A 14,692-nucleotide genomic window follows, 5' to 3' on the forward strand; every position below is an offset into this window, starting at 1 on the left:
TGTTAACTGTTTGACACAAATATAAATAGAGATGTTTAAAGGAAGGGGGGTTGGTGGTGGACGGCCATGTGTTTGAGGCCCGAGCCAGTAAAACAAAGCTGGGGTCTGTTTTGTGCATCACCGCTATGTTTTCATTCCAAGTGACAGCTGATGTTTAACCCATTCAATGATGACACGTCACAGACTTTGGTTGCATTATTTCATTGGCGGCCAGTACAGTTTTGTAGGCGAAATGTAAATGTATTGCTTCTCAAAATAGACCTAAAAGAATAGTATATATAGGTGAAGGGGGGGAGAGAAATTAAACATAATCAGTTTGTGTTTAACTAGCCAATATTTCTCAAGCATTTGCTTTTAAATACTACCCAAGACCCGCATGTGAAGTCACAATCAAACAAAACCGAAGACAAGGTGTTGTATAGGACGTCATCTGTTTAAGGCACTGGTCTCTGAAGTGGCATAACCTGGTACAAGACACCTTGTGACCTTGGATAATTCAATTTCTCTTGACCAGTTAACCCAGGTGACACGGATTCTAAGTTTGTCTATAATGTTGTGCCATGTTCAGCGCTACTATACATGGAACCCAGCCTGGTTATTATTACCATTCAGTATTATAAACCCCCAATCTTGCTGTATCCACTAGGACTTCAGTCACCAGAACTCACCCAGACTTCCCACAGGGAAGGTGAACCTCCAATAATTAGAAGTAAAAAAGAGAAAGCAGTTTGATTGACAGGAACTTCTTGACAAGGTTGTGGCGCTGAAATTGGTAATTGGCTAATTCATGACAGCTCCTTATATACCATACTGTACATTCAAACCACTGGGTTCAAGCCACTAGGGGGATTGAGCTCCCGTGTGATAAATGGGTGTTTCTAGCATTAGTAATTTCTGTAGTTAAGGAATGGAAAGCGTTTACATCTTAAACACAGTTCAGAGCTTAAAAAGCTCTTTCTTTTACAGCTCAGATATACATTTTCCAGTGTGTTTATGCAGCAATATTTCACTGACACCATGTAAATAATTTCTTCATACTGGGTTTCTCACTTTATATTACTCAGAATGGCAAGCGACAAATGGTAGCATAACACAGAAAGAAAATCTTGCATGTCTAATACTTCCAGTCACTTTTCTCCCGTAACAGAAAAATGGTTTTAAATGCCAGCAGTAAAATACTCTAAATATAACAGAAATTGAATAAGTCCCTCTAACTAATAACCATTAATATAATAACATACACTGTATTCATTTGTTTACAGCTAGATCAAATAACAATACTTTCAAGTAGTGTTAGCTATCCAGTATATCCAATATATAGCAGTAAAGATCTGAACAAAATAATAAAATGCTGTTAACACGAACCAAGAGTAATTTTTTTATTTAAAACTGTAAATCCCATGGTATTTGAAATGATGTTACACCTACTTGAATGTAATTTTTGCAGTAGTTGGTGCCAGTGCAAAGTTCCCAGTAGCCACAAGATTTAAGTGCACTAAGTTGAGGCCTGATGTTAGATTAACATTTATCGTCTACTGTGAAGGCACAGCTGTGGGTTTTTATGTATCCATCTTTTTATTTGCATTCATTCTGTTTTACTGAGGACTGGTTTTGTGTTCAATAATATTTCCCCTGAAGCTTATGAAGTAAGACCTGAGATTTCCTATAAATCAGAGCTGTATGTATTTTTATTTGATCTGGTAAAGCCATTCACTTTACATGCAGAACTTGATTCAGTGTCAGTGTTCTGATGAAACTCTGCTAGGGTTAAGCGCACTGTTTGGTTCATGCCATAGTTTACTGGCCTCTGGAGATGACGCCGGTGTAACTTGGCAGTAATTAGTTATGATCATAAATCCAGAAACCAATCTGAAGCCATACATCTCTCTCCTTGTTGGCAGATTGTTGGCTGCGATCACCAGCTAGGAAGCACTGCAAAGGAAGACAACTGCGGAGTCTGCAACGGAGAAGGGTCCACCTGCCGTTTGGTCCGAGGACAATACAAATCGCAGCTCTCTGCAAATAAATGTAAGTTGTTCAGCTCTGTGAAGAAATGAAAGTTGATGGTGGAAAAGCCAGGGAAGAGGTTGCATCTGATTTTTGTGCAAATGTGGGTCGTTCTCTTCAAAAAGTTACCTCAGCTTGTGGCTTTGATATGTCTTGAAGGATACGGCAAATGAGAAGACCGTAAAAATGTTTTTATTAGTAATATAGATCATTTTAGCGTTTTAGGCATACTGTAGGCCAGAAAACCTCAGATCACTTGATTTAAGCTTTTACATACCGTATCGCAGTTGATGCAAAGACTCCTAGTTTTTTTTTTTTAACTTGGCTGTATGTTAGAATCCCCGACAGCAGAGCCAACTCTGGCTTTGAACCATGAGATCCCGGGATTTGGGAATATTAACCTCTGACATACTAGCTTTTTCAGGAAGTTAAAATGGTCACTGGCAGGTGACCTGGCTGATGATCCAGTAAGTAATGTATTGTATCTCTAATGGTCGGCTGAGCACACCACTTCCTATAAAGTAACAGCACCGCATAAGTCATTGTAACTGGTTAACAGAAAGACAGCTGTTCATGTCCACCTTTCAAGTGGACAAAAGGTATCCTTCTATAATGATATTTCTTGTGTAGTGGAGAAACGACTCTGGATCAGATACTTTTCAACAAAAAGGGATGACTGTCAACATAAGAGAATGCTGCTTTAAAAATGCATATGCATAAATAATGGTATCATTTGTCTCTTGACCCTTAGTTGGTTTATTAGGCGTCAGTAAGTAAACTTAGTCATATACTAATGAACAGGGATGAAATGTCCCTGAAGAATTATGGCTGCTCCATCATGCCACAGGTGGCGGAACAAATTGAGTGTGTTGTGAGATACAGGGTGTGAACCTGAAGGTGTGTTCAGTTTCTCTGGTACTGTGTCAATTGTTGGTTTCCTTTTAAACAATGTTTTCCCTAGGTGCAGTTAAATTTTCACAGAGGTCTCTTTAATTCCTGAGGTCTACTTCTGCATTTGGGCTACCAGTAAGTGGACTAGATCTGAAACTTGGGCAATATTACTTGCCACCTGAGGGCATGTGCAGTCTGCCCAGTCTTGTAGTTTGTGCTTTATCCATTAGAAAGTGACTAATGTTTGCATATACATCTGGCTGTAATTTTGCTGTAGTGCAGATTATTTCTGCTGAGGTGTGACTGAGGAAAACTGTTGCCATCTAAGGTGTGCTTAGCCACAAATATGTTCCTAGAAAGCTTTCCAAGTCATCGTGATGATGGACTTCCACATCTGTTTGCATTCCCACAAGCATTGTTTTGATACGAACACACAAGTTCTGCTGAGGTTGCAAAGAGTTGTACTGAGGTTTTAGTGAGATAACCGCCATTACAGCCCATTCAGCAAAACATAGTTATAATACGGTGCATGTAATAATTAGCCCTCTATTCTCAAATCAGTTGTAATACAAGGCTGTATTCCTAGAAAAAAAAAACCCGGTCAAGCTTAACTCCTGAAAGTTGCATGATGAATTTGTTTATTTGCAAATAAACTACAAACTAATAATAATAGTTCTTACTAGGAACACAGATATGTGCATAGTCATATTTACCAAGGGCAACAATGTCAAATACAAGAACAATGTTTTTCAACAGGGGTTCCTAGGAACGCTTGGGTTCCCCGGGCATCCCTAATGGATTCCCTGCAATTCTCAGGTCATTTGAAATTGTACCAAACACAGAAGAATTTACAATGCATCTGATCTCAGACGCGCTATTAGAGAGGGTTGGGGTTCCTTACAATGCATCTGATCTCAGATGCGCTATTAGAGAGGGTTGGGGTTCCTTACAATGCATCTGATCTCAGACGCGCTATTAGAGAGGGTTGGGGTTCCTTACAATGCATCTGATCTCACACGCGCTATTAGAGAGGGTTGGGGTTCCTTACAATGCATCTGATCTCAGACGCGCTATTAGAGAGGGTTGGGGTTCCTTACAATGCATCTGATCTCAGATGCTATTAGAGAGGTTCGGGGTTCCTTACAATGCATCTGATCTCAGACACTATTAGAGAGTGTTGGGGTTCCTTACAATGCATCTGATCTCAGACGCGCTATTAGAGCGGGTCGGGGTTCCTTACAATGCATCTGATCTCACACGCGCTATTAGAGAGGGTTGGGGTTCCTTACAATGCATCTGATCTCAGATGCTATTAGAGAGGTTCGGGGTTCCTTACAATGCATCTGATCTCAGACACTATTAGAGAGTGTTGGGGTTCCTTACAATGCATCTGATCTCAGACGCGCTATTAGAGAGGGTCGGGGTTCCTTACAATGCATCTGATCTCACACGCGCTATTAGAGAGGGTTGGGGTTCCTTACAATGCATCTGATCTTAGTCGCGCTATTAGAGAGGGTTGGGGTTCCTTACAATGCATCTGATCTCACACGCGCTATTAGAGAGGGTTGGGGTTCCTTACAATGCATCTGATCTCAGATGCGCTATTAGAGAGGGTCGGGGTTCCTTACAATGCATCTGAACGCCAACGCGCTATTAGAGAGGGTTGGGGTTCCTTACAATTTATCTGATCTCAGAAGTGCTAGTAAATGGGGTTGGGGTTCTGCAGAATTTCACAATATAATTATAGCGTTTCTTAACTTAAAAAAAAGGTTAAAAAACACTGTCTAAGGCTGCGCTTAAAGTGCCTGCAACAGCGACGCAACGTCGCTCGAAAACAAAACTGACTCCGTCGCCAGCGCTTATAGTAAGCGTCTGGAAAATTGAAGCCGGGTCTATTTGATTTTTTAGGGACAGTCTCCACATGTGACTGTCTCTAAACCAATCAAATTGTGCGGCCCACCCCCTTTAGTGATGTCACTGGTGACAGTCACGTAAAAACAAATTATAACTTTCACTGGTGACGACGGCGACGGGTGACGTCATCGGTCGCGTCACCATCACCAGCACTATAAGCGCGGCCTTACAGTCTCTTGTATACAAGAACATGCTATTTTTTTTCTTATTTGGGTGCATGAGGCAGATGTAGGTGAATTTCTGTAGGGACCTGCACCACTTTGCAGTGCAGTAGGTGTAAATTAAGCGAACATGTTTCCCAGGTCTTCCAGCGGTTAGCCGCTAAAGTAATGAAGTTGCTGTACATGCATGTTTCCTGCCTCAGATGCAGGCCGGGGGGGTCCGGAGCTGCTATTAATGGCTATCAGCTCCGGAGACCCCCGGCATCAATCCGAGGCAGGAAAGGGACCTGATTTTTTCTAAGTACCGACACATCGCTGCTCATCGAGGCCATCTCCCCACCAATTTACCCAAAATTTTGTGGTGAATTGGATTTGGGGAGAAGACCGCCTTTTAGGGCTGCGATGGGCTGCGATATGCCGCGACAGCCGACTCGCGGGTCTCTGAATCGCGCGAGTTTATCAACCATCCGAAAATGGTCGATAAGGGGCTGATCGCTGCTCAGTCAGCGAATCTCGGATAGCGATACAATTTTGAGTCGATACAGGCCGTTATCGAGCACTTATCGAGGCTATCTGAATACGAGTAGCCATTTTGGTCGATAAGTGCTCGATAAGGGCCTTATCGAGGCTTTCTGAATAAGGCCCTGTGTGCCTCTTTCATGCTTCAGTTCCTCACAAATAGCCACTTCAGTCTGTTTGAAGGAAATTCAGAAGCTGTTTTTAAAAATGACTTTGTGCCAGAGCCACAGGAAAAGAAGTTGGTTTTCTCAGGGATGTTTTGTCCTTATTCCTTCCCCCCTTTGTTAGAAACTATTGAGGCTTTTTTTTTTTTTTAGTACTGTGTCTGGAAGAAGAGACTTTTCTCAAAAACATTCCCAAGAATAAAGATCAGAAACACAAATGAAAATGTGTACCCCACGTTTCTTGGGGTTGTTATATTAAACACTTCGGGGGAAGGGAAAGAACACCCTCGCTACAGCCTGGCGGGAGGTGCTACAATCAGGGGCGATGTAGAATAGCAACAATAGAAAAATTTAACCCCTATAATGAGAGCACTCTAAACAGATATATACACGGATAACACCAGAGGAATCTAATGATGTAATGAATGGATGAATTGTTTAAAATAATCTTTATTAGGAGATACCTCAAAATTAAAATAATGCAGGTAAGTGAACCTATGCCTCCTCTGAGGCTTACCTAATCTAAAGTGCGAATTTAAAATGGAGTGGGTATAGACTGGGGTATAAAGTCCCAATATAACGTATAAGTAGGACTATAAAGCCAAAAAAAAAGATCAGAAACACAAATGAAAATGTGTACCCCACGTTTCTTGGGGTTGTTATATTACCCAGGCGTATTCACTACTTCCACCGGCATTGCTGCTCTGGTTGGGAAGACGAGCAGTGTACAGCACTATCCGATTTATGTTGAATTAGCCAGGGAAGAGTTTGCATATGATTTTAGTGTTCAGATGTTGGTTGTGATGTTTAAAACGCAAGGGCTGACTCAGCTTTGTTAACGAATAGGACAAATGAGAAGACTGTATAACTGTTTTGTTAGTAATATAGATCACATAATGTTTATTACAGGTACATTCAGGGGGATGGATTCATATATTTGAGCTGTTTACACTCTGTCACTAATTGGTACCTGACGAAGGAATATCCTCGAAATGTTGTGCTTCACCTCTGCAATCATTTTATATAGTTCGAAGCGGTAGTTTGTGTAGTGTGCAGACGAAAATCCCTATTGTTGTGAATCGAGATTATTCGGCTAACCGAATAGATGCTTTGGAGTGTGTGTGTGTGTGTGTATATATGTATGTATATATATATATATATATATATATATATAGTTTATAAACTGCAAAACAACCAAAGTTATATACTTAATGCAAATGTGGGATACAGTATATAGGGAAAACGGGTCGACAGTTCCGAAGGCGTATATTAGAACATATCGGATCCATTAGGAATGAGCTGGACACCCCGGTATCCTGCCATGAGAGGGGTGACCATAGTGGAGACATTAATGCTCTGCAATTCCAAGGAATTGCAAGTCTCAAAAGTGATATGAGAGGGGGCGATTGGGACAATAAACTTTTACAACTAGAATCTCGTTGGATATACCAGCTATCCACTCTGACCCCATGTGGTCTGAACGAGGGATTCCTTTTCACCCCTTTCCTGTAAAATCTGCCCTGGCACCAATTTTTCTAGATGAGTACAGCTGCCTCTAATATTCCATTGCTAAGAGTTTTAAGAATACTCTTAAGGATTCATAGGGGGACAAGCGCTATTTAGATCACTTAGTTAACCTACAAGTATAATCTTCCTCAAAGATCAGAGGAATTGATAGTGACGATTCAAACACATTACCCTAAGTAGACATGTACCCATGGATTATATTATCCTGTTCTTGATCAATCAGATCTGTTAATCATTTGATACCAACTTACCTGTATCACCAAAGCTCCTTAATAAGTATCAGTTTCAATATATCATATAGAACTGCTATAAAGAACACACAACAAATAAGGGGGTTGTATAATGCTTTAATCCAGTGTACAGCAATAATCCCGTATTTCTGACAGCCACAGAAATGTAAACAAACACACATGAACGAGTACACAGTGATACTAACGAATCACGGACCTCGAAGGCAGTCAGGTGATAGTGGGAAACCAATGGGGACACATTACACGTTTACTGCTGCATTGGGGGATGACGCGCGACTATGACGCGACGTCACGTAAGACCAATCAGTGTCTGGCATTACTGGTGACAATAGCAACACACCAAAACAGCCATACAATAGGGTGGTAAGACACTGACCAATCAGTGATGTTACAGATGGTCAGGTGATCTGAAACGACCGATCTGGACACATTATGTTTATGTTATTGTATTGTATTGTATTGTATGTCTTTATTTATATAGCGCCATTAATGTACATAGCGCTTCACAGTAGTAATACATGTGGTAATCAAATAAATAACAGATAATATAAATAACATATCATGGGAATAAGTGCTTTAGACATAAAAGTAAAATTTCGGAAGAGGAGTCCCTGCCCCGAGGAGCTTACAGTATAATTGGTAGGTAGGTAGAACGTACAGAGACAGTAGGAGGGTATTCTGGTAAGTACGTCTGCAGGGGGCCAAGCTTTATGTATCATGTGTTCAGAATATTCACAGTGCTATTCATATGCTTCTTTAAGCAAGTGTGTCTTAAGGTGGGTCTTAAAGGTGGATAGAGAGGGTGCTAGTCGGGTACTGAGGGGAAGGGCATTCCAGAGGTGTGGGGCAGTCAGTAAAAAAGGTTTAAGGCGGGAGAGGGCTTTAGATACAAAGGGGGTAGAAAGAAGACATCCTTGAGAAGAACACAAGAGTCTGGGTAGTGCATAACGAGAAATTAGGGATGAGAATTACGCATAACAATGACGCGACGCCATAGGACCAATTAGAGCCTGATACCAATTAGCATACACGGCGATGGTTGCACATAAAAACTCACTGGGAACACTTTGAAACTGCACCCAATGAAGCCACACAGGTGAAACATATGTTGGGCAGGCCCAGCGCTACTACCAGGTGCGCAGGCTAGTCAAAGAGGTCTGGTGCTTCATTCCTGTCAGAGCGTTTCAGAGCCTTCATCATGGGAAGCACAACGCTCTGACTATATCCTATTTCTCTGTAACTTGAGTGTTGGATTCTAAGACTATGGTCTAAGCGGACTATGTTATTTAAACTCCATTCATAGGAGTAATTGGCCAAGACAGACCTACAGGCTCAGTTATTTCTGCACCTGGTGGTCTGGTGATACTGTGTATGTGTACATAGAGGTATGGACTAATATATGGTTGAGGCAGATCTCACATTAGTCACATTAGTACCCCGCATACAAACACTGATATAGACATACAGAGCTAGTAGCCCTCTTCTTTTACTAACACTCTCAGTCTAATAGGATTAGTTATCTGACGACTCAAAATTGTACAGGAGCAGCCATTACCACGGTTAGTCTAATGGTATAGCCGTGGGATAAGATAGTGACTAATAGCTGTTTTCCTTATTTACATTGTCGTCTAGATTTAGCACACAGACACCTCCTTCATTTTTTAATTTGTTTTAAAATGATTTGGTTCATTGTTTACTCCACTGCAAAATATATTTTAATCAATTCATTAATAAATAATATTTTTAATACGGATAAGGGTGTTTTCTTTTAGTGCGACACAATAGGGAGCTTTTTTTTCTTCTGTTCACTATATATATATATATATATACTGTATTACAGGAAAAAGAGAAGAGAGAGCGCATGCCCCATAGCGTAAAATTGTACATTTATTGATGGGGAAAGCGAAAGGGGGGGGGGGGAGAATAACACTCACAAAGGTAGGTTTAGAAAGGGGAATTTGTGAATAATATCACCACCAGTCAGATATCTCTGCGTCTGCAATCCTTAATCAAGATCTCACTCCATAAACAGGAAAACAGACTGTCCACTGGAACACTAAAAAAACTCCTTTGAGGTATCCGAAAGAGTTCCGTGTGAAGCCTCTTTCGTTGTCTGTTTCATCTGAAATATCCACACGTTTTTCTTAAAGGATCTTTAAATATACACCTGGATAGTGTTTTTACATTGACTCAGTGTGTGTGTATGTGTGTGTGTGTGTGTGTGTGTGTGTGTGTGTGTGTGTGTGTGTGTGTGTGTGTGTGTGTGTGTGTGTGTGTGTGTGTGTGTGTGTGTGTGTGTGTGTGTGTGGCTAGTGCCTATTAATCTATGACTAAATTGGTTTTCTTTTCTTTGGCTTATCCTCTAAGATTAGCAGATCGGTGCATTAGATCAGGGGGGCGCAAACTTTTTTACCTGCGCCCCCCCATGCCGGCGGTCCCCTCACTCCAGCGCCCCCCCTAACCCCCACTTACCTGCGCTCCGGCGTCGTGACTTCACGTTGCCATCGCAGGAAGGAAGCCTCCGGAGCCTAGGTAAGTAAAGGTTTACAGAGGCCCTGCAGCTCCCCCGGCACTTAATTTAAGTGCATTCGGGAAGCGCGCGGGGCCTCTGTAAACCCCGTGCCCCCCCCCCCCGCCGGCAGTCTCGCGCCCCCCCTGGGGGTCGCGCCCCCAGTTTGCGCACCGCTGCATTAGATGGCTCTTCTTTTGTAAGATGATAAAGCCTGGCTAATATTCAACATGTACAGAGTTAATAGTCCAGACCTGAGCGCTTCCTGTGATATAAACAGTGTAGCAGGAGGATGTTTTTTTTCTGCATTAACACATTACAGAAAAATGATTGCCTGGAAAGGGGGTATATAATCTCAAAGAACGTTTTTTTTTTAAAGTATCGTAAAGCTGATCATTCATCATTTTAATACACACAAAGTGGTTGGGGTGAGGCATGGGTAAGTGCATATAAATACAATTTACCTTTTATGAGGTTCAATTTGTGAAAGAATTCTATGTAATAAACATTCAGATGCCACTGGTGAAGGGAAATGTAAACACATTTAATACTCAAGATATATATATATTAAGTATGTGTGTGGGTATGTATGTGTGGGTGCATATTATATGTGTGTGTATATATATTTGTATATATATATTTATATATATATATATAAATATATATATATATATATATATATATATATATATATATATATACACACACATATATACTGTATATATACACACACACATACATATACATATACACAAGTGAGTGCACTCATTAATTAAGTGTATATTTATTTGTGGACTAACAAAGATAAGAGAGTGGAAGCATATTAGTGCTTCAACTCTCCAACTAGTAGCTCATTTGTCAAAAGCACTCCTGGGCAGTTAAAACTTAGCATTTAATAGATATCTAACTAAAATAAAATCTACACACAAATTGATGATTATAAACACACAATGTAATTAAAAAGGAAGGGTGATGGGGAGGCAGGGTTGGGCTCAGGGTGTGTAGCACAGATGAAAATTGCCTCAAATTAATAATGGCAGAAATAGGCTAAATAAACACCTTGAGTCACCTATTATTATAGGACATAGAATCTCATGATTGCCAACAATGATAAAGCTTCATTAACAGTTGCAGACATACATATGTTGTGCGGCATTTAGCGTAGCATACTGATCAAGCCAACCTGAAATTGTAACGTGTAGCACCAAACAGTGATATGACTGTTGTATATACTGATATTCTAAATCAATGAAACATAATATTTACACCGTAGGTACAACACAATATCAGGTTGGTGGTACGTGGATTGACTCTACGCCAAATGACGTTAATATACACAGCACAAGGATCACTAGAATACAACTGCAACTGAATGCAATTATCACTGAATTCAATTATAGCTTAGCACGCTTCTGGGAAAAATTCGTGACCAATACTTATATGTGTGAGGATGCAGTCTATATTTTTTACACTGCCATTAAACAATGTAACCAGTGAGTTAGTGTATAAATGCAAAGCACTAGACCTTCCTAATAATTAGCATTAGTAACAATAAGACTGCATATACCAAATGCACAACATATAGTATGGATGCCAGCAGCAAAGGTAAGGCAGATGGCTAGCCCCATTGTGCTAAAGTCTCCGTGGCGCACCCAGCTAGCGGGGGCCACCATGACAGATAGGCGCTCATGCGCAGGGGACTCTGAAGAGAGGCGACCATGTTGTATATAGCTCCACAGGGGAACTACATATCCAAGAATCCTATGCTAGATCAGGTGGCACAGCTCGGCCAATAGGGCTGCTAGGATTCCCCTGCAACAGTTTGTTACATTTGGCGCACTTAGAGCGCGAGGCATCAGTCGGAGCAGGGATGTAGAAGGTAGGGTCTGAGTGTCAGTGGCACCCAGACTAGGCCAGATCACCCCTTTAAGCCCCAGCTAGGCCCCGACTCACCAATAGATTGTGGCTGCTACAGGGAAGCCCATAGTAAAGGACATTCCACAGAAATTGCATATAGTCAGGTTATATCACCGGTGAGACGCCACGCGGTGATCGCGGCCTGTGGTCTGGGATCAGACCACCCTCAGCAAAATAGATTCTTAAAGGTTGGACCCTCGTGGATGACAACGTCGCTGGATCAGCGGATCCTCATCGCTAAGTCGTCCGGAAGGTACCTCAACAAAGTGCACTAACAGTTCATGGGGTAGCGCTACTCCATACACTTTTGGGTGGGCCCGGACATTTGGGAAAAGGACATCAGGTTATTGGTGCCTAGCACCTAATGTACTTTGAGGACACTCATTGGTGGTACAGAGTTGGGGGTGTTCACTATACTGTGTGGTAATGTTATGTTATATGTGCTGTCAGAAAAGGTTGTTATTATATACTGTGTGTGTGTGTGTGTTTACTATTGTAACGGGTATTCCCTATTAATACCGCCGCTACTACCTGCTGTGCAACCTGTGTGGCTCTCAGGAGCCTAAGCCTCCGCTCGGGGAACCTGGGGTACATACATATCATACATCTCTAGGTGCAACGCCTCCACCTGGGAGGGATCCCAACGGAGTGGGAGGAGGCCCTCACAGGAAACAACCACACAAAGCGAGTAAATGTAAAACAGGACTGGCTTTACTGCCTGGAAACACATATATCACGCAATAACATCATAACATCATCATGCGCCACGGCGGGCGCTAACCACACTGGGTGTCACGGCGGACACTAACCACACTAGGCGTCACGGCGGACGCTACCACCTCTAGGCATCACGGCGGACGCTACCACCTCTAGGCGTCACGGCGGACGCTACCACCTCTAGGCGTCACGGCGGACGCTACCACCCACAATGTGACCCCACCCTATGTCCAGTAACCCCCACCCAAATGTCTCGTACTCCCAGAGTCAAATACCACTGTGCATATGTGTGTGTGACTGCGCAGCCACTATGTTTGGTGATAGGCCTGGTTGGTGCACGTGAGTTGCAGGTTACCTGCCCGGGCTCCAGCCACGGGTACCGCGATATCAATCCGCACGATCCGACGTTGTCCTCCAAACCGCGTGGGTTGAAAGTCCAGCGCGAACAATGTCTCTCCTAGTCTTAGGGTCTTTGGTGGTGTTCTGAGCCCAGAACCCACCTCGCAGGGCTGCACGGCTTCCGCACTGTGTCCCTGACTACTTGACCAAATAATGGGGCAGTGTCCCTATCTAGGGCCTGTCCCTAAGCTCCACAAGCTATTAGGTGGCTCAGGACCTAACTGGGACCTTGGGGGCTGCTGGCCTATGCAGAGGGTCACTGACCCCTGCATCCACCTCTTACCCCTAGCTGGTCCGGATCCTGACTGCCTGTGTGCTGCCAAAACCCCGCGAAATGTATCTAACTGGGAGCAGGGGAATCCGGCCTTCCGAATGGCTCCCTGGCGTCAGGTGTCTCTGCCCCTGTGCACCCTGGGGGCTGTCCTTCCCGCCTTGCGTGTGCGCGAGCTGTTAGGGGCCTCTCGCGCTAGCTGGCCTCCTGCGCATGCGCGAGCTGACTTTCAATGGCGGCGCCCTGCTCCGCTAGCCGCCGGGACCCTAACGACGCGATCGCGGCCTCGGCAACCGGCCCGCTCGCGTCCCCGGCAACCGGCCCGCTCGCGTCCCCGGCAACCGCCCGACCGCTTCCCTACCAACCGGCCGCAATACAACCACGCGCGGCAACGGGGAAGGAGGGGGTGAGTGCGCGAGGCGGGACCTGGCTACATCCTCCCCCTGGTGAAAAACCCCAACGACCTCGCTTGGGATAAATAACTCAAACCGTACAGAAAGTATATAATAAAAATGCATCAAAATATACAACTTAGCACAGGTAACTCTAAACGAGATTGCATAACTCGTTGAGCATCACAATCACAGACTGTATCTTACTACGAGAACACTGCTGAGCCTCATAATGGGGTGCCCCCATTTGATCGTAAGTAACCCTAGTTGGCGGGTACCTAACTCGTTGACTCCGTCGGAGTTGTTCTTCGGCAACTCCCTCGGGGGAGTAATAAGCATAGTCCTGAGGCCTAGCCTCTTCCCTTGAGGGGAGAAATGTCTCTGAGGGTACAAAACACGGGCTCTGTGGATCCAAAGGCTGGCCTGTTGGTGCCACCTTAGTAGGCATTGGCCTACGGGGCCCTTTACCCGTAGCTCCTTCGGGAGATGCCCCTTCTGCGGGATGGTCCCTTTGAGAGGGTCCCTCCATAGGGTCTTCCGGAGTTTCAGAGTGAGTCTCGTTAGTTACAGTCTCTTGACCCACCTCTGATAGATCGAACTCACCGTTGAGCGGTGTGGCCTGTAGTTCCTCTTCTTCATCTCCCACTTGGGGGATGGGGAGAAGGTGATTACGATGCCAAACCTTTACCCGGCCATCGGTGTCTCTGATGCGATAAACCGGGAGGCCAGGCATCTGTGACTCCACCTCATATACGCCATCTCTCCACCGGTCCGCCAGTTTATGTTTTCCGGGGATTCCCAAATTACGAAGTAACACTGCATCCCCAGGACGTAACTCTCGATACTTGACTTTATTGTCATAACGTCTCTTGTTACCAGCATTCAGTTTGGCTGTAGACTTCTCAGCCTGTTGGTAAGCTTGTTGCAGACTGTCTTTTAGCCTTTGCACGTACTTAAAATGAGTGGTATTGAATATCCCGTCCGTTGATACTCGGAGACGCACATCTACTGGAAGTCTGGCCTCCCGCCCAAACATGAGGAAGTACGGGGAGA

At 43.7% G+C, this 14,692-nt stretch overlaps 1 protein-coding gene across 3 annotated transcripts in view; it reads left to right on the plus strand.

The window, feature by feature from the left end:
- ADAMTSL1 (ADAMTS like 1) overlaps positions 1–14,692 on the plus strand; it is a 943,111-nt gene that overhangs the window by 727,072 nt on the left and 201,347 nt on the right. For all 3 annotated transcript variants that reach the window (XM_075594935.1, XM_075594947.1, XM_075594940.1), the window contains one exon: positions 1,902–2,028. In XM_075594935.1, the coding sequence (XP_075451050.1) occupies positions 1,902–2,028 (127 nt within the window). The remainder of the gene's footprint in view (positions 1–1,901; positions 2,029–14,692) is intronic.

Source organism: Ascaphus truei, chromosome 1, assembly GCF_040206685.1.
Source record: "Ascaphus truei isolate aAscTru1 chromosome 1, aAscTru1.hap1, whole genome shotgun sequence".
Classification (NCBI taxonomy): Eukaryota; Metazoa; Chordata; class Amphibia; order Anura; family Ascaphidae; genus Ascaphus; species Ascaphus truei.